The sequence below is a fragment of the Xiphias gladius genome, chromosome 24 (assembly GCF_016859285.1).
Source record: "Xiphias gladius isolate SHS-SW01 ecotype Sanya breed wild chromosome 24, ASM1685928v1, whole genome shotgun sequence".
NCBI classification, from domain to species: domain Eukaryota; kingdom Metazoa; phylum Chordata; class Actinopteri; order Istiophoriformes; family Xiphiidae; genus Xiphias; species Xiphias gladius.
In genome coordinates, this window is record NC_053423.1 from 1,377,881 (window position 1) to 1,399,166 (window position 21,286).

The 21,286-nt window shown below is 41.6% G+C and overlaps 1 protein-coding gene across 1 annotated transcript; it reads left to right on the forward strand.

Annotated features, from left to right (window-relative positions):
• The first annotated feature begins 1,439 nt into the window (after positions 1-1,439).
• tmem200b (transmembrane protein 200B) lies at positions 1,440-16,864 on the forward strand. Its single transcript, XM_040121801.1, has 2 exons — positions 1,440-1,726; positions 11,055-16,864. The coding sequence occupies exon 2, from the start codon at positions 11,105-11,107 to the stop codon at positions 12,359-12,361; it is 1,257 nt and encodes a 418-aa protein (XP_039977735.1). The 5' UTR covers positions 1,440-1,726; positions 11,055-11,104; the 3' UTR covers positions 12,362-16,864.
• The last annotated feature ends 4,422 nt before the right edge of the window (positions 16,865-21,286 follow it).

Sequence of the window (21,286 nt, forward strand, 5' to 3'; positions counted from 1 at the left end):
CTACTTTCGAGTGCACCATGAATGTCTTCCCGAAGAGACAGTCTGAAAGTGTGTGTCCTTTGTACGATTAATCGCTTCAAGACTGCAAAGACACATCAGACCCTTTAAGTCCTGCAGGTTGTGAGGTGGGGCCCCCTGGATCAGCCTTGTTTTTCCTGCACATCCACAGATACTCGATCAAACTGAGATCTGGGGAGTTTAGAGGCCAAGTCAACACCTTGAATTCTTTGTCATGTTCCTCAAACCATTCCTGAACAATTTTAGCAGCGTTGCCGGGAAAGGGTGTACCTGGTCCGCAACAATATTCAGTTAGGTGGTACCTGTCAAAGTAACATCCACATAAATGCCAGGACCCGAGGTTTCCCAGCAGAGCATTGGCCAGAGCATCACACTGCCTCCGCCGGCTTTCCTTCTTCCCATATTGTGCCCATTGTAGGTGCTTTTGGTACTCTGACCAGTCTGCGGCTATGCAGCCCCATAAGCAGCAAGCTGTGAAGAACTATGTGTTCTGACAGCTTCCTATCATAGCCAGCATTAAGATTTTAGCAACTTGTGCTACAATAGCTCTCCCGTTGGACTGGAACACATGGGGCAGCCTTCGCTCCCCACGCGCATGAATGAGCTTTGGGCACCCATGCCCCCGCTGCCCGTTCACAGCTTTTCCTTCCTTGGACCAGCTTTGGTAGTTACTAACCATCTGAAGACCTAAAGACCTGCCGTTTTGGAGATGAGAGACGCTTGTCAGCTTTTTTCTGCTTCAATCAACCTAAAGAACTGACTGCTCACCTGCCGCCTAACATATCCCACCTCTTGACAGTAACAGTAAGGTTATTCACTTCACCTGCCTGGTTTTAACATTGTGGCTGATTGGTGTGTTTGTAGTATTTGTTTTGTTGTTTGGAAGTGTACGTGTGTGAAACAGTAGACCTGACAGGACACAAGACAAATTTCAGACACTTTTTCCGAGGGTAAAATGAAATGAAGTGAAATCAAAAAGTCATCAGCGGCTGGACCGCCAGATGTAGACAGCAGCAGATTGAAAGGAGCAGATGTTGAACTTACATTGAATCACTGCTGGTTGACTTGAAATCAAGTAGAAGAGTTTATTTTACACTATGCGACATCCCTTGTAATCCACTAGGGGGAGACAAATAGCCGTGCCCGTTTCTTCACACTGGTATTAGTTGTATCCAGTGATTTAGAGTTACTGAAATCGTGGCTCTAGACCTGTACTAGAGTAAATGTACTTTCAGTTACTTTCCACCACTGAGTTTGATTACAAATATCTCAGACCTTTTTCTGTATGGCTTAGGGATGGAGATGCCTCGTTATTACCGTGTTGCGGGCGTTGAGGCTCCGTGAATACTTTTATTTTGAAAAACACAGTGTCTTCTGAAGCGGCGGGGTTGGCTGCTGCTCGCTTGACTGTGTCGGTCCATTGGACGCGGCCACAGACAGACGACAGAGCGGAGCAGAGCGGCAGGGCTGGGCTCTGCAGGATTTGGTTGCTCTCACGATGAACTGAGTGAGCCCTCTGCCAGACGGTCCGCAGCAGTCGGTGAAGACCGCGCGGCGTCCTTTCCCAGTCCTCTGCCCTGCTGCGAATACGCTGGAAGAGGGTCAGCCGCTGGGTCGTGTACAGTCTGGAGACCACTCACCCCAAAAGATCGGGATGTTATGTGTCCTCAAACTATGAAGGAGCCGCAGCAGGATCCGAGAAATACAGGCAAGTCTCCAAAAGTCGCCGACCGCCGGACTTGTGAATTCGAAAGACAGAGAACTTAGACTAGCGGGGTCTGTGGAGGAGAGGCGCTCCTCCGGTTTGTTAATCAGCGAGTAGAGAGTGCTGCAGTCACACGCAGTTTTGGTCGGGATTGTTGCGAATGACGGTGTGTATGGGGTGCTGCTTGTGTGTTGTCGTCGAGCAGTGCAACGGTCGGAGACGTTCCCGTGCGCCCGTATCCCCCCAGTACAGCAGGCACAGTTCTAGGGGGAGACAGCCCGGCGCAGAGCGGCAGTCAGCGACTGCCCGTCGGGGAAAGAGCACACGCTTTATTCCCGTCGACTGAAGAAGCTGTATGTTGCTTGTTAAGAACCGAAGCCTTGAGGCAGGATTGATTGCAGCGGGGTTCATGCGCCCCCCCCCACTGTTCAGCTTCATAGAAGATAATCGCGGGTTGCCTGTGTTGCTTTGCATCACAGAAAAAGGGTCGGCCCGGTTCCACCCTTCCACACCCCGCTGTAAGGTAGTCACACGGCACACTTTGTCTATTACCATCATGAAGCACACAACTTGTGGCTTCCCAGGAGTGGATTGGCCCCGGTCCATCCTCCTCCACCGCCTGGAAAACCGCAGATGAACAGTGTTGGTGGGTCTGTGACACAAGGAATACGTGCCGCCAGTGGCAGACAGGACAATGGAGCTGATGCTCGATAAAAGTGCGTTCCAGCGCACGCTGCTCCCCTGGGCATCCGATTCCCGGATGTCCGAGCATCTCCTGGATTAGATGTGTGTTTATACTCAGGTACAGCCTTGCTGCGTATCACACACTCTGCCAACAGAAACTTGTGTTAGGGCTGGTGACTGCGGTTCACTGTGAATCAGCTGCTCTCATAGTCTCTCCAGTGGACATGTTTGCGTTACTGCTGTCAGAACCCAAAAGGAAATGGGCAGACAAAAGACACACTGGTTGCTGTGACTGGTTACAATAGGACACCTGTAGGACATGCCTTTCAGACTAGATTTCAGATTACAAAACAAAGCAAAATGAACAAAATGAGCCAGACATGTCAAATGGAACACAGCTGTTGGGATCCTTTGCCTAAATAACATGCAGTGTAAGATTTAGGGCTGCAACTTATGAATCTTTCAGTTTTGATTAATCTGCCAAATATTTTATTGTAAAAGGTCAGAATATGATTTGTAATAGAATTGCCCAGCCCAAGGTGACTTATTCACCTTGGAGTTTTGGGACTCTCACTTGGGCTGTCTGACCAAAGATATGAATTTTACTATCATTGATAACCTGAAAAAAAGCAATTCTCCACATTTTGAGAAGCTGAAACTACAGAATTTTTGGCATTTTTACGTTAAAAGACTCATCCAATTAGGGAATTATAAAATAGTTGCTGATTCATTTTCCGTTGCTCAACCAGTAAATTAATAACTAATTTGTTTCTGCTCTAATAAAATTAACAAAATGATTAAATCAGGTAATATCAAAGAATAAGAAAACCTGATTCAGACCAGGGCACAATTCAGTCAAAGTATCAGTGCTTGATAGTTGTGGTGGGCACAATTCAGTTTGTGTTCAAAAGATACTGAAATGCTGAACACAATCCTGGCCAGGAATTAGAAATTGATCTATGAGAATTTGACTATGGCTTCTGAGAAAGCTTTTCTTTTTTCAAGGACATGTAGGGAGTTCCAGACGGTTGTTAAGGAATTCTGTTATATTTAAACTTGTTTTATTTAAACATGAAAGTTCATTCTTGACCTTGGGCATAGTAGCTTGACAAAAAATTTTTTAACTGAAGGTCAACATACTAGTTTTAACTTTTAACTGCATCTCATGGTCTTCATCGGCAGATGAAATTTGCTCATTTGTCGTAGTGTTCAGCACGGGCTCACCAAATGGTGTATGAATAACGTGCCACTTTCCTTAAGTCGTTTTTGCGTGTCATTTCACGCAACGTCATTTCTCTACTGACTAACCTCTAACCCTCCCCCTTAGCCTAACCCTAACCAAAACAGCATTAAATGACAAGCAAAAAGCTTAAAATGCCTAGAAATGCAAAACGTTCCCGAAAGTGGCGTACTATTTAAACACAATCCCAGGAGATCACGTCAATGTGTCCTAAACCCAAGGCTGAGAAACTAAAATATATTTCCTCTTTATCGTCATCAAGCATTGTATTTCTTTGATACTAGGACTTCATCAACTGAAATGTGTCAGACATCTTAAGTATTGTCATTGAATTCTTAGCTTCTTAGGCTTGTTAAACCAGGAAACTTTTTTAACTTAAAGCTGCATTAGTTGATTTTTTTGGCTGGAGCCAGTGCTAACTGACATTTGCCAGTCAACCACAGGGCTGACACATAGAGACCATTCACGCTCCCATTCACACCTCGAGACAATTTAGAGTTGTTATGGAACCTATTTGGACTGTGGCATAAAAACAGAGCACCAGGAGGAAACATGCACCAAGAGGCTTCTTGGTGTCAGGTGAAGGTGCTAAGTACTGCAGCAATGTGCTGCTGAACATTAAAAGTTGTGGCTGTAAAAACAAAAACTGAGCTGAAAGAGGCTAAAAAGCTCTGTAGAGATGAGAAGAACTGAGTTGGTATCAATTCTCTCTGGGTTTGTCACGATGAGAAAAACCTTTCACACAGTCATTTGATCATTTTTTTTAAAAAAAAATAAAAATGTTGATAAAGTCAAGTATTAATATTATATCTTTTTAAGCAAAGTTATTTATTTAACAATGATGTATTGGCGGTTTGGAATATTTTATTTTTAGGTTAAATAAAAATGTTTCTGTTTTCTTTTTATGGGGAATGATCTGTTAACATATAGTCATTAGTCAAAGCTGAAAAATGATAGATAGATAGAGTACTTTAAGCCCAAAGGGAAATTGCAGTGTTACGGCAGGGATGAATGAGGTAGGTAAATAACAAACAATGCAATTAAAGGCTAAATTCTGTACAATTAAACAATAGAGTAAATAAAGTATAAAATTAGAAAGACTATGTCTCAGACTATGTATAGAGCAAACATTGAAAGATCAGATTAATTTTATGTACGCTGCATTCAGAAAGTATTCAGACCCCTTAATTTTTTTCACATTTTGTTATGTTGCAGCCTCATGCTAAAACCATTTAAATTCATTTTTCCCTCATCAATCTACACTCAGTTCCCATAATGACAAAGAGAAAACAGAGTTTTAGAAGTTTTTGCAAATGTATTAAAAAGGAAAAACTGAAATATGACATTCACAAATGTATTCAGACCCCTTTCTGTGACACTTGAAATTTAGCTCAGGTGCCTCCTGTTTCTCTTGACCCTTTTTTGAGATGTTTCTACACCTTGATTGGAGTCCAACTGTGGTAAATTCAATTGATTGGAAAGGTACACACCTGTCTATATAAGGTCTCACAGCTGAAAATGCATATCAGAGCAAAGACAAGTTCGTGTCGAGGCACAGATCTGGAGAAGACTACAAAAACATTTCTGCTACATTGAAGGTTCCCAAGAGCACAGTGGTCTCCATAATTCTTCAGTGGGAGACGTTTGGAACAACCAGGACTCTTCCAAGAGCTGGCTGTCCAGCCAAACTGAGCAATCGAGGGAGAATGGCCTTGGTAAGAGAGGTGACCAGGAAGCCGATGGTCCCTCTGGCTGTGCTCCAGTGATCCTGTGTGGAGATGGGAGAAACCTCCAGAAGGACAACCATCACTGCAGAACTCCACTGATCTGGGCTTTATGGCAGAGTGGCCAGACAGAAGCCTCTCCTCAATGAAAGACACATTAAAGCCACTTGGACTTTGCAAAAAAGCACCTAAAGGACTCTCAGACTGTGAGAAACAAGATTCTCTGGTCTCATTAAACCAGGATTGAACTGTTTGGCCTCAGTTCTAAGAGTCATGTCTGGAGGAAACCAGGCATCACTCATCACCTGCCCAATACCATCCCAGTGGTGAAGCATGTTGGTGGCAGCATCATAATGTAGGGGTGTTTTTCAGCCACAGGGACGGGGAGGCTGGTCATGATTGAGAGAAAGTTGAATGGAGCAAAGTACAGAAATATCCCTAATGAAAACATTCACCTTCCAACAGGACAATGGCCCTTAGTACACAGTCAAGAGGAGTGGCTTCAGGACAACTCTATGAACTCTATGAATTGTCACGTCATATCCAAGAAGACTCCAGGCTGTAATCGCTGCCAAAGGTGCTTCAATTAAGCACTGAGTAAAGGGTCTGTATACTTATGTCAATATATTTGTCTTTCCTTTTTTAATAAAAAATTCTAAAATTCTGTTTGCACTTCTTCATTATGGGGAATTGAATTTAAATGGTTTTAGCATGGGGCTGCAACATAACAAAATGGGGGGGACTGAATAGTTTCTGAATGCACTGTATAGCAGATGTGATACATAATGCGATTTTTAAAAAGTCCAGGTGAGTAGTCTGTCTGTTACAAGGAAAAACTATTGTGTCAGATGAATCCCCTCACACCACACAAAGGAGAATCATTGTACAGAGTGATGGCAGCTGTCAGGAATGACTTCCTGTATGTGCTCCTCATCACAGCAGAGCTTAAGATGTCTCGTACTGAAAGGGCTTCGCTGTTTGATCAGCAGGTTGTAGAGAGGATGCAAGATGTTCTTAACAATGTTAAGCAATTTGTGCAGCATCCTCTCCACAACTGACTCCATGGGCTCCAGAGAAGTTGCCAGCATTGAGCCAACCTTCCTGATCAGTTTGTTCAGTTTGTCATGGGATGTGATGCTGATGCCCCAGGAGACTACAGTGAAGATTATTGTACTTATAATTATATCTGACAATATACATTAATTCACAAATATGCTGTAGTCTTTAATTGGCACAAGATTTCCTTCTGCATGTTTGTATTTATAAGGATGGTTATGAGTAGTGGACAAACAATTGCACGGTTTTTAAACTAAACTATTATGTTAATCCTGTAACAAAAGACAATATGATTTTGTTGATGAGACTTTCACAAACAAAAGACTAGTCAGATTTCTGCTTTGAACCTGAGTCATCCTCTATCAAACTGAAAGAACCCAAATCATATCTGAAGAGCTTTGAGGAAGTGTGATGAGGCCCAGCCTCATCTGTGCACAGTAAGAAGGAAAAATGACTTACAACATTTTACACTCTCCATAAAATGCTCAGGACCTTCCAGTAATTGCAGTCAGTTTGAAGCTGTATTTTCATTTCACTCTGCTTTTTTTAGGACCATGTGAGACCTCAAGAAAAGCAGCATATGTGCAAGAGTTTCTCTTGATTATACATCATTGAACAAGCTCCCCACAGATATGGAAAACTTGGAACACTGAGGAGTTTCACTGTAATTATTTTCAGAGTTGATTAACATTTAAAAATGGACTGTGCATAGAAAACAATCACTGACTAATGGATGACCAAAGTAAATTAAAACAGGACTAATTATGTCTGGATTCCAGGAACCATATGTTATGTCTAATCTTTCATGATGAAAGATAAAACATATTTCAGAAGGAAAGAATTCGATGTATCTACAGCAAACTCCTACTCCAAAGCCAAATGTACACCAATAAGCTAAAACATTAAAACCAAATATCAGTTTTAATGTTTTGGCTGAATTGTGCATATATACGTTATATATCTATATACACGCATATATATATATATATATATATATATATATATATATATATATATATATATATATATTATATATATATATCTATATATATATATATATATATATATATATATATGATAGATAGATATGTGTATATATATATAGATAGATAGATATGTGTATATACAGACAAATTGAAGGAAAAAGAAAAATAAAGTGTCTTATTGAAGTGTTGGGCCACTGCGAGACACCAGAACAGCTTCAATGTGCCTTGCCATAGATTCTCCCAATCTCTGGAACTTTACTGGAGGGATGGACACCAATCTTCCAGAAAATATTCCCCCATTTGGTGTTTTGATGATGGTGGTGGAGAGCGCTGTCTAACATGTCGTTCCAAAATCTCCCATAGGTGTTCAATTGGGTTGAGATCTGGTGACTGCGAAGGCCATAGCATTTGATTCACATCATTTTCATACTCAACAAACCATTCAGTGACCCCTCCTGCCCTATAGATGGGGGGCATTGTCACCCTGGAAGAGACCACTCCCATCAGGATAGAAATGTTTCATCATAGGATAGGGGTGTTCACTCAACTTTGTATTAATTTGCAGGGACCCTCCCTTCTAAGGGGACAAATGGACCCAAACTCTGCCAGCAAATTGCCCCCCACAGCATTACAGGGACACTGGATCCCCTCACTGTAGGGGTCCAGCAGTCAGGCCTGTACCATTCTCTCGGTGTACGCCACACATGCACTCAGCCACTTGACAAGAATATGGTGAAAAATGACTCATCTGACCATATCACTTCCATATCCCTGTAGACCAGTGCCTATGGTTTTTGCACCAGTGAACTGTCATTCATCTTTGTAATGAGGGGTTCATGCACTGCAGTACTACAATAATAATCCTCTCCGTGTAATTGCTCTTGCTGAGTACCATCACGTCCTGCAGTGACATTCTCAGTCAACTGAGGAAGAGTTGCTCTCCTGTTTCTCTTTACATATCACACCAATGCACGAGAATAACGGTAATCAAATGTGCGCTGTCGACCACAATTTTCAACCCTATTTACTGATGTCTTGCCCTTTGAAACGCCAGCCAGTTGAGGAGCCTTTGTCACTGAAGCTCCTGCGAACTATGCCCCAACAATGAACTCTTTCAAGTTCACTTAGATCTTTTCCTCTTGCCATCTTGATAAAGAATCATAATCAACTGGGCCTGCTCAGCGTTTTTATACATCCCACAGACCATGATTATATGTTAATTGATAGTAAAACCAGTAAATGGTTTTAATCTTGTGCATGCTTCTATGTCAGAGTGTTGCAGAGGCTTTGCTCTGAAGCTCTGCCAGGGAAAACATCAGGGGGGATGTTTACTTTCTCAAGAATTTGGCTGCACTCTGGGGCTAGGGTAGCTCCCTAGATACAAAATAGAAATTTACAAGAACTTCAACTGGTAGAGAATGTTGTTATTGAAGAAAATATCAAGCAAGTTGAGAAAAACTCAGTTATCTTCTCCTTTTCAGTAACACTAGAAAGTTTTATATTTTATGACCTAGCAAAGCCATTTCCAAGACAAAACATGCTCATCACGGTTGCCTCTCTCTATCACAAATTGAGGGAAGGAATTGATGATTACTTTGGATATATAATAAATGCATTTAACAGTCTGACAATGCTCAGCACATCTACTGGGTGTTGTAATGATCCTATGACAATCAATGGATTAAATTTCATAAACGGAAATATAAAGCAGTTCCTACACCCGAAACATTGACACCTTGACGGAGAGGCATACATTTTTATAATGTCAAAACAGTGTTTGGCAACTTACTCAAAAAATGTTATAAATTACTTGCTACTTATTACTCTGAGAAAAAGTTATTACATTACTGTACTAATTACTAAACTGCAAAGGTAATTAGTTTAATTACTTGTAACATTACCTTCAGTTAATTAGTCTGTTAATTTAGTTTCTGTATTCAGGACTATAGGTTATACAGACATTGAGATCCAATCACATTTTCAAATTCCTTGTCAAACTGTTCTTGTAAATAACAGTTCAAAATATTACAGAGGAAATAGAAGCATAATTCTGCCCCCCCCCCCTTATTTGTTTACCAATTTCCTCCCAGTCCCTTCCGCCCACCGAGACAAGATCTGGAACAATGTTAACAGTCACACCCCTTACACAGCAAACAAACTCTCCCTGTCAGTAGAGTAATGATAAAACGAGAGTAAAGAGAAAACAAAGAAAGAAAGAAAAAGGAAAAAACTGTAAGTAAGTTATAAAAGGTTGACATTCCCTAAAGAATTACTAAAGGCTGCCTGTCACCTCGTACTTGATCTTTTTCAGTTTTAGAAAAAACATGACATTGTTAAGCCATTGAGAGACAGTCGGGGCTGGATTCCTCTGAAGCAGAGGATGGCATCATGGTAATAAAGATGTGTAGGCTAAAATGTCTAAAAATGACTGGGCTCCAGTCCTTGGGGACACCAAATTTTGCAGTAAAGGGACAGCCCATTTCCACCACTCATCAGTCTATTGATGCCCCAAGCAGCTTCTGTTTTACTAAGAATAATCGCCAAATGACAAGAGCTGGTTGTAGATCGTGGAGATCAGTGACTTGTGATTAGGCTTTAGTTCGAAGAGGTCTTCCCAGGGCTACTTAGGGGGGCATTAAAGGTACTCTTAAAGTGTAAAGCCTCCACACCCACACGTCTCATCTTCTGTATTTAACACAAGTAGAAACACATGACACATCTTGGACTTCTCTTTTAGTTCAACACAAAGACTAAACTGATATAAACCATCCATCCAAACAACATGCAATGACTGAATTGTATCGCCTTACACTACCTGTTACTTCCAAAAGTATTAATATTTCTTTAATAGGTCATTCATTAATGCCCAACACTGGATGTAACATCTCAGCAGTATGGAGAAAATCTTGCTAGGGATGCACTGTTAACCAAACATTTCCCCAGTTTTGACAGATACTGATACCAGTATTGCAAAACATTTCCAGACATCTTTATTTGGCACCTGTCCTTTTTCTTTCTCTCTTTCTTTCTTTCTTCCTTGTTTGTTTGTTTGTTTTACAGCAGATGGATCCTTAAAAGGTTCCCTTGATGCAGACTGTTATAATACCGCCTTATCACAAAGATTTGTAGAAATACACCTCTAGATATTAAAGCTGATATGTGATAGCATATTTTAGAGTATTCTGATGGCATCGCTTTTGTTTTGCACTCAATGCACTGCTTTCAGCCCATTCATTCTGGGTCCCCAGGTCTGATATGTGAGGAAGGTGGGGTAAGCAGACTGTATCACTGTCTGCTGCACTGTCTTTTGGATACTACGACCAGAGGGCACCAGTCAGAAATTTTCAAAATGTACTCAAAGTGGCTTTAAAATTTGTTTAGAAGTACCAAGTAATTAATAAATTTAAATAGAAATAGCTTAGTATGGTGAAAATAAATGGAAAAATTAATAATTATGTACTTGTAATCGAAACATGAAAAATCTTCATATCACATTTTTGTAATCCATTAAATTGAAGTTGAAAAGATAAGCTGACTGAAGTATTGTGTACACGTAGACACAGACTCATGCATTTGAATTAATGAATGCAACATGTAGATACACTGCTGCATTAACTCTTGAAATTTCCTCACTCCTTAAGTCCTCTGACAGGGTGTGACCAGGAGCAATAGCTCCGGACTGACCTGTGCCATGAAGACCCAGAAGGCCCGAGGTGTTAAACCAACTTCACCTTCCTGCCAACGGAAGTCTCGCTTCACCTTACGAGGCAGAAAGAAGAAGGACGGGGTTATCCAAGGCAAGCTTCGCATCCGCTCCATGCCTGGAGCCTTCCTGGTGCTGGGGGTCATTGTAGTGGTTGTTGGCACTGCTCTGGCTGTGGCAGGTTACTGGCCCTACCGGATATCGAGGTCATCCATCCTGGGAGCTGCAGAGGGAAAAAGTATCTCTGAGTCACAGACTTCTGGTTGGAGTTTGGGAGCTAAGGGCCTCCTGTCCACAGCCAGCCTCATCCACAGTGAACGGATGAAGCTGCTGGGGCCTGTCATCATGGGGGTGGGACTCTTCATCCTCATATGTGCCAACACAGTCCTTTATGAAAACAGGGACAGAGAAACTCAGATGCTGCTGGCTCAAATGCGCAATGTTATCTGCTCTGTGTCTGCAGCTGTGCCCTCAGCGGACCTTAAAGAAATAGCAGCAGCAAACTCGATGGCCAAACACTACCAGTGGGTGAGCAGTTTACCAGCTGCCCATCTCAACATCCTCTGTCTGCAGCAGCTTGCCAGCTCTGAGCCCCTGCTCCAGACCAGACACCCCAGAGACCATGAGGACAGTGTGGAGGGCATCTACCAGCTGGCAGTTCTCCAGACAGAAGCCATCCACCACCAGGAATCCGAGCCACCGCCTTCCCTCCACTCCTCCCACTCCAACTCATGTAATTCCAGTCAGACAGACTTTAACACACAGCCTGGTGCAGAGCACAGGGGCATTGCTAGCTTCAATCAGCAGGCTGCCCCACTCGTCAAGTTGAACAACTGCATGGTGTCTGCCAGCTCCATGTCCACCCTGGGGGTGGACGAGGTGGATATCCCAGCTGCCCAACCGAGGCGCTGCCACAGTATGAGCTACAGGACTAACCCTTACGTAGCCCGAACTGGTATGCATCCGGAAGAAGCACTCCACACACCTGGAGAGGAGGTTCAAATAAATCAGCTAGCAGTCACAAGGAGAGAGGCTGGTTCACAGGTTTGCGTGAACATTCTGGGGCAGGTTGTGGATGCTGCTGAGGAGCAGACTCACCGAAGTTGGCCTCGGCTAGACCTGGGCAGTGGCAGACGATACCTGAAACTAGAAAACAAAGAGGACTCAGTGGACAAACTACTGGATCAGTTAGAGCAACAGTGTTCTCAGTGGGATAAGAGTTTTGGCTCTGGGCCTTTCCAGTGATGGCTGTATTAGCTTCACAGTAAGGATTTATTCCCCTGGATTCAAAAACTGCACTATATTTTTGGTTTTAAATTCTGTGTGAGTCCTAGATCATTTGGAGTACAGTATTTCTCACAAGGATCTTCCAAAACTTGAGCCTGTTCTCAATATATTGATACGCAAGGGTTATGGTCTTTGCTTGGCTGGAAGTGCTAGATGTTTATATAAGTGAAGCAGATGAACAATATACAGATCCTACACTGTCAGAGATGGGCAAAGCAATTTGACAGACTGTTTACTTCAGTCTGGGTTGGCAGCAATTTGAGAAATTAACTTGTATCCCAGTGCCAAAATGCGTTTGCCCATTTCCAGGACACAGTGTTCACAACCCAATGAAGAAGCGATAGAAGGGTGCAGGAGGATGCAGCATTGTTTTCACTGTGCAATCATTTTTGAACCAAACTACCTGGACCCCTGAGCACATAAAGTGCTAGGACTTTTTCCTCAGATGAGGTCCTATACTCCAAATGCAATGCATGGCAGTGATGTACAGTATGTCACATCTTAATACTTATGCAGAGTATCGTCATTGTTGGTTTTATGTGTATAGAAGTAATGATAGTTAAAGGGTAATTCTGGTTTATTACAATTTGGGTCTCTTTTTTCTTATGTTTGGCCATTAATCCTATAGTATCAGTGGGGATAACATTGTAACCGCCCAAATTAATTGCTGAGGCCTGGGGACATAAGGACAGTGTTTGTCTTGCAACTGTGATGGATGTTTGTACTGGACAGTTTGGATAATAATTATACGGCTTGCCTTTTTTTTCTTATGGACAGATTATCATGACCATGGTTCCTGGGCCTTATTTTCACTAAGGGCCATTACCAACACACACATACACCCATGTGTTGGACTTCAGTGCACAACAGCACATGGCCAAGAAACCTTCAAGCACCATGTGTTAGTCTAAATTCCAGTTATGTTTATTTTGGTATATTAGGTTGACCATGTTTTAGTTCTGTTTTGCTCTATGTACACCATCATATTTTACTTATCTTTAAGGGTCAAAACAGAAACCAGATGTGAATAACGAGTGAGTCTATAAAACATCACCCTACTGCTAGCCCTGAAAGAATACAGAAATGAGAATCAAATGTAGTGTAGAGCCACAGCAATGACCAGACGGCTAAACACAGCACAGCATGGTAGAGGTAAATATTCCACCTAGAACACCAGATGGCCCTCTCTAAAGAGAAGTAACTGAAGACGAACTCCCGGACAAGGTCTGGGTCAGTGACCATAAATGAAAGCATGTTCAGGTGCCTCTGTGTCATCCATGTAATGTCCTTAGCTCAGTAGTTAAATAGTTTTGTTTGGTGTTTAATCCTTGACATTTTGTGAAAACATAATATTCACGATTACAGTTGCGGACAGGAAGGGTTAGGCACATTTCTTTGTACAAGAAATGTACAAAGAACATGTTGACTGTAATCCACAATTCAGCATTGTTTTAGAGGCTCTGATGGAAGGTGTGATAAAAGATGTAACATAAAATTAATCAGAGCAGATGTTCCTCCAAATCGAAAGGCTGTCAGAGGAGTGAGTGTTTCCTCTGTCAGTTAAACACTGTCCCATTCTGTCTCTAGCTTGCATCTGTATATGCTTTTTCTTTTTAAGCTTACCTCATGCCAAACTAATGAAAATGTGTTTTTACATGTTAAAATAGCAGTGGCCATTTGGCATTAGTTTTACTTCATTGCATTCAGCAGGGCATCGGCTACTCTACCAAGTACAGGGAATGACATTCTTATGACATTTTTATTTACATATGTGTTTGCACTTGCAGTAATCCATGTATGCTTCGAAATAAGTTTGGTGGCAACACTGTACTTTAAATCCGTATTTTTAGTATTTATAAGCAGTATATAAACATTTAATAAGCGGTTTACAACACACTATAATGTAGGAAGCAGATATAGATTTTCATCAACTACAACTCCTTTTGTGGGGACCCATCAGTGGAGGCTGCTGTATAAATGGATAATGAATGACAATATAGAAAAACACTTAAATACACAAATATCAAATTTGTCTTTTGTCTTTTAAAATTTATCACATTTCCTGATAAATACTGTACAATTAATAAGTACTTAAAATGTCATTAGAGCTGTGTACAACTATATTATTGTGTGTTATAATCTATTTATTAGATGATTATATACTGCTTATAAATGTTTAATAGGTGGACTTAAATTGTTACCACCAAACTTATTTGGAAGCATAGACAGATTACTGCAATTAAAAACAGTCTTACCAAATTAGTTAACAAAATTGTCTGATGTTCTGACTACTCTGTTTAGTGATGTCACAGTGTTCCCAGATCTCAACTATGGGTGAACTTGGTGATTACACTGTTGTTATTACTATTAAGAAGAATGGCTAAAACTATGAAAATAAGACAAAGTTGTAAAAAAAAAAAAAACAGTTATCCATAATAATGAAGGAGATTTTCTCTTTGTTGTCCTTCCCCTGGTTGTTTCCAATATTAGCTTGTAGTGAAAGCACGGATGAGTCCTCCTGCTGGTTTCCTGTTAATCTTCTCCCTTCAGAGTACACCCAATATTTATGAGAAGGCCCTGCCTACACACACCCACCCCCACCCTCCCTAACCTTTGATCAAATGGACAGAATGGACTGTGCAGACAAGGCAAGCCCGAAGCTTCAGTTAGATTTATTGAGGTGATCAATGTTACAGTATACAGCTGGGTGTGTGTCCTGGAGGAAAGAGAATATGAATCAGAGTCTCATGGGCCCCCTGCTCCTTGTGACCCTTCCTTGTTTGAATCAACAGTCTTTCTCTGGTTTTCTTTCTGTCTGTGCTGCCTGTTCTGATGCCATGTGTGACACTTTGTGTTCTAAATGTATACAAAGCAATATGAATGGTCTGACAGAACAATCAATGGCTGTGTCTTGCCCTGTGTCGACCACCCAATTAAACAACATTGCCATGCTTTTGTTGCAAATATACAGCAAAGCAAAAGCAGCTCCTGTTCGCTGTTGTCTCACTTATTCAAGCTGTCAAGGTAATGGCACCTGGTTGTATATGTATACAGCATATAATCATCTCACCATGCCTGTTATTTATGACCCCATTCCTCACCCCAAAGGAGACTTTGAATTCGATCTATATATCTCCGGCTGAAAACATCCAGCTGGGATCTTGACCAGTGAGGCTCACATTCAGTTTATCAACTGATGAATGAAAATGTGAGAAATGAAATTTCTCTTCTCTGCTCCACCAGCCTGATATTTTGAAGCAGCTCTGAGCAGGGATGGGGTGGAGTGGCAGGGGGAATTCTCCAGCTGCAACTATTCTCAGCAGAGCCTAGTGCACACTCCAAATTTTTCCCTTCTAATGAGATTTTATGGTTCCTTCCGGGCAGGTATGCAGTCCCTTGTGATCTCTTTCTATTTAATTGGTCATTTACAAGATGGCTTCTGGGTTTCTACCAGCTCATAAAGTGAGAAGGCAGGACCTCCTGCCCTCTGCTGCAAAAACAGAAAGGTAGAGGATTACATGGTTGCGTAGGACAAGAGGGTGCAGATGTGAAAAATCGGGGCTCATGATTTACTGCCTCTGTGCCAGACATCAGCTCTTGTTCCCATCTGTTCAGTTGATCTGTCAAGCTTTCACCACACTGCCAACAAAAACAGCAAAATTAGGAAAGAGGTTTCTGAAACGAACGGCTTTATTGATTCAAGATTCAGCCAGGATCCTTTGGACTGGCTCATAAATGTTGCTGCCCGTTAGCTAATATACCCAATGCACTAATACCTGGCAAGCAGGGATTGGTGAAACAGTGGTCTCTCCAAAGTGAAGCAAGAGCAGGATAATTATTTCCACATTGTCGGAAGTTTATATTTTTACCTTAGTTATCAATTATCCAAACCAATTTCATCAAATTTCAAAGATCACATCAGTGTTTGGCATGTTTTAGCTCTTTTCCTACAAAGCATGTATACATACATATACTGCTGACACAATTCAAAAGCATACGTGGGTGTTTCACAGTGTGTATTTCATAATTTGTTTTCCGATCTCAGGCATTTGTTCTGATTTATCTCACTTCAGTATGGAAATTAACTTGTCAGAGTTATCAGCTGGAAGGATTACCTCCTGTAAGTCAAAGAAAATTCAAGCCACTGCACGTTCACTTTCACACTACAGTGAACCAGTGGCTGAGTGAAGATCATACTATATTCATGATTGGCTGGCATGACACTGTGGTTACAGACGGCAGCTACATAGTGGTACATTTAAAGCTGGTGAAACATCTACACATATTCAAATTATGCAATGACACCTTATAAAATCTCTCCCAAAGCAGATTTAAGGCACTTATGTCAGTGCTGTTTAAATGATCAACCTCATTTATTAAGCTGATTCCAGTTAACTAAACTTCATTGAAAGCTCAAATTAATTGACGGATTAAATTTGAGACTGTAAAACATACCTCAGATTCAAGTACAATACATCTTGGTGTTTAAATGACAAATATCCATCAAAATGGCATAATTAAATGCCATTTCATGTATGATTCCCTTTGTTTAATAAATCCAAAACTTTTAGTTGAATTGATCTCTTTTGCTTGTAGTATCCCAAACTAACCCCTGGATTTTGGTTCTTTATGCAAGTGGACTGATTTTATTTTACAGCCTTTTTTCGTATCGAGAAGGAGCTTAGCTCTTTATTTTGAAATTTTAATTCTGACAATTACACCTATAGATCTTGATTACTTTCGATTAATATATATGCTATGAAACCTTAATTTTATCAACATTTCTCCACTGATGTCAGAAGGAAAGAAGTCATTCACATGTAAAATTAGTTCAGGTATGGATTTTGTCTTGAATAGTCTCAGCAGTCACCCAGCCAACTGTGGACTGACAGTGGGCTTTGAGCTTAATGGCTTTTTGTTGTGACAGCAGCTCCAGGTCAGTTTTAAGATTTGAAGAACCAAAAAATCCAGGCTTTTATCGGATCATCGACGATGAAAGCGAGCTAGATCAGATATCCACATACTGCATGAAGAGCAGGGCTCAGGTCAAGTTAAAATCAGTCTTGATCTGATAGAAAAATTTAAGGTTTAGCTGTCTAGATTACATATAACGTATGTTACAACAATTGTGAACTGACATTCAATATGAAGCGGGCATCTAACTAAAATGCTGTTGGTTATATGTAATCGACACATCAAATAAACCCCCTTTTATTGACTGTAAAATGTTTCAAGCTTGTTTGACATGAAGTGAACATTGCCATGCTGACATGAACATGCAACTGAACTAAAGGCTAGGACAGAGGTATTGAAGAAAAAATGAAAGGAAATGAGGGATCTTATTGTTGAATAACCCCCATAGTTACATGACCAAGCTATTTGTAAAAACATGTACAGTAGGCCTATAAAGATTCCAGTCTTGCTTAGTGGCCACATAGTCAGGGCTGTTTCTAGAGCTTCTGGTGCCCTAGGTCAGGCATTCAATAGCACCCTGCCAAACAATGTAAATATATTGCAGTTTAATTCAATTGTATTCAACTACAGTCATGTTCTGTCTGTGTCTTGTTATCAATAACACATAGGGCTCTGTTTTCCAGCAAACGCAATGCTGGCGCTAGGGCAAACACAGTTTTATGCAATTCTCTTATTTGGTAATTTCCTGGCACCAAAGGAACATGTTTGTGCTGACGTGGAAGAAGAGGCACGTCTGAGCCTGTGTTTATGCTAATTAGGCGGAGTAGTTTGTTAAAACCAGCTCCTAACCCTCTTATTGCAAACACAGATGCAGGGCAATTTTCCTGGGTTTACTTGGCAGAGGTGCACACACGAAGACCTCTTCAAAATCAAAAAACACCTCTTAAATATGTCAATTGTGGCCTCTTTCCGTTTGCTACACCCCCCCACCCCCATCTATTGCAGATTGATACATGCATCAAAATAAATCTTGAGACTGAGAAAGGTTACCAGTGATATCATCTTCTAGAGTGTGTTCCCGAAACCCAGAGTTCTGCAAAAATGTCAGTACCTTTTCTATGTGATGAGTGAGCTATCCACAAAAACTTTTCAGTATAGCTGATTAAACACATGTAGTCATTACACAACAGCATGAATGATGGCCTATGTGTGTTTTCATCTACAGTCTCTGATTTGAGTGAGGGGCTATGTGTAATTATACACAATTTAGCACAGCAGCATGACTTAATTAATTATTTAAATCTCCGGACATGGAAACAGGATCGTCAGGATCTAACAGTAAATAATGTTCTGTGTTTTTTCTGAACATAGACTGTTAAGCTTTTATTCACACTTTAACAGTAAAATCACCCGGATTGATGCAGCTGTCCTCAGGTCTCAGAGTCCTGAGCTCCATCAAATCTGTCAGCACATTTTTAGCAATTGAACACAATCTTTAGAGACAAAATATTTTTCTGTCATGTGAAAAAGATAATTATGGCGAGTTTTCTAAACAGAAGAGCCAGTGAGCTCCAGGGAGCAAGATCTTGGCCACTGTAAGTCCTTCCACCTACACCAACGCTGGAATTCCACAGAGGGTGCCCAGTCCAGTAGGTGGTTCAAAAGGCAAGCCCATGCTCAGCCCCAGAACTGAGTGGGGTACCTTACAAGGTTTATAAGAACCACTCCACAGGCTCTAGAGGATTCTGAAAGTGATTTGGATGTTCTTCTGTATTGTAGCCAGGTGCCTGACAGACTACCTCCTGAGGAACTCCTATATTGATACCTGAGTCCAGAAAGGAGGGATCCTAAAGGTACCGGGTTGTCTGGAGCACATAGGCTTGTTCCCCCAGCTGATCAGGGAAGCTCGGGTGAAAAAAGGGGACTTGGTGTTGCTGTGGCTGGACCTAAGAAACACCTATGATGCCATATCCCACAAGTTGTGGAAGGAGGCACTGGACTGGCACCATATCCCAGGTAGGTTCAGGGACCTCATTCTGGAATAAACTAACAGCTTCAGTCTAAGAGTCTATACTGGGTCTACAACCTCAGAGTGGCACAAGCTCGAGAAGGATATAATTACTGGATGCACCTTTTCAGTGATCCCCTGTGTACTCGCAATTAACATGCTGTTGAAGTCAGCCGAGGTTCAGGGCCCCTCACCAAGTCCAATGTTCGAAAACTGCCCATTAGGGCCTTTATGGATGACCCGAGAGTGACGACATCTGTCCCAGGGAGCAGGTGGATCCAGAAGGACCTTGAGGAGCTGATCACCTGGGCTTGTATGAGCTTCAAGCTTGTGATGTCCAGATCCCTGGAGCTGAAGAAAGGAAAGGCCACTGAAAAGTTACACTTTGCATTTGGCAGCACCCAGATGCCATCCATCACTGAGAAACCAGAGCCTGGTAAAGGTGTTTAACTGCAGCCTGATAGACACAGCATCCATCTGAATGACCAAACAAGAGCTGGAAGCCTGGCTAGGTGTGGTGGACAAGTCAAGCCTACCAGGTGATTTTAAGGGCCTGATATCCCAACATGGCATTCTCTTGTGAATTCTGTGGCCCCTCTTCACAATCGAGGGCTTTGAGAGAGTGGCAGCAGGTTCCTACAGAAGGGGCTGAGACTATCTCAGAGCCTGAGCAGCTTCGGCCTTTACGGGCAGAACAACAAGGTGATGCTCCCAATCAGCAGCCTGAATGAAGAATTCCAAAATAGTACATTTACTTTAATACTTGATCTACACTTTGTTGGTAATACTTTATTTGGAATGGAGTATTTTTACATTGCTGTATTAATACTTTTATTTAGGTAAAAGGATCTGAATACTTCCTCCACCACTACCTGGAAGTTGCTCATCCTCCCAGATCATATTCTTCATTAATGTTACCATTAATAATGTTGTCATCCCGATTGACAACATTCTCACATAAAACAAACTTCATGTCTGCCTTTTTTCACCTGCGTAACATTTCAAAAATCAGGCACATCCTCTTTCAAAAAAACGCTGAAAAACTAGTCCATGCTTTTGTTACATCTAAGCTGGATTATAGTAATTCCTTATTATCAGTCTGTCCTAACACATCTTTAAAAACTCCAACTGATCCAGAATGCTGCAGCGTGAGTACTCATAGTACCCTATTACCCCAGTAGAACACTGCGCTCTCAGAATGCAGGCTTACTTTTGGTTCCTAGAGTCTCCAAAAGTAGAATGGGAGGCAGAGCTTTCAGTTATCAGGCTCCTCTATTGTGGAACCATCTCCTAGTTTTGGTCTGGGAGGCAGACACCCTATCCATCTTTAAGAGTAGGCTTAAAAACTTCTTTTTTGTTAAAGGTTACAGTTAGAGATGGCTCAGGCTTGTCTTGAACCATCCCCTAGTTATGCTGGTATAGGCCTAGACTGCTGGGTGACTTCCCATTATGCACCAAGCTCCTCTCTCCTCCTCTTCCTCTCCATCTGCAAGCATTCATATGGCATAAATGCTCGATACTAACTTGACTTCTTCTCTCTCCCATAGTTTTGTCCTTTCTCGTCTCCCTCCTCTCTCCTCCTGTCGCTTTCTGCAGGTATTTCTACCCCTGGTGCTGCAGAGTCTGGATCTGAGACTGTAAACCACCTACTGCCCCCATGATCATGCTCAACACCCACTGCTTCAAATATTATGATTATCCTTTATTATTATATTTAGTTTTATTAGTACTATTATTCACCCTATTATTATAATTATTAGTTTTATTATTATTCTCATTATTGTTACACATCTTTATGTTATACATCTACTGTCCTAAGTCAACCCCCACTTTTTCTCCCTCTCTCTCTCTCTCTCTCTCTCTCTCTTTTAACCCAGCTGGTCGGGGCAGATGGCCGCCCACCATGAGCTGGGTTCTGTTCAAGGTTTCTACCTGTTAAAAGGGAGTTTTTCCTTGCCGCT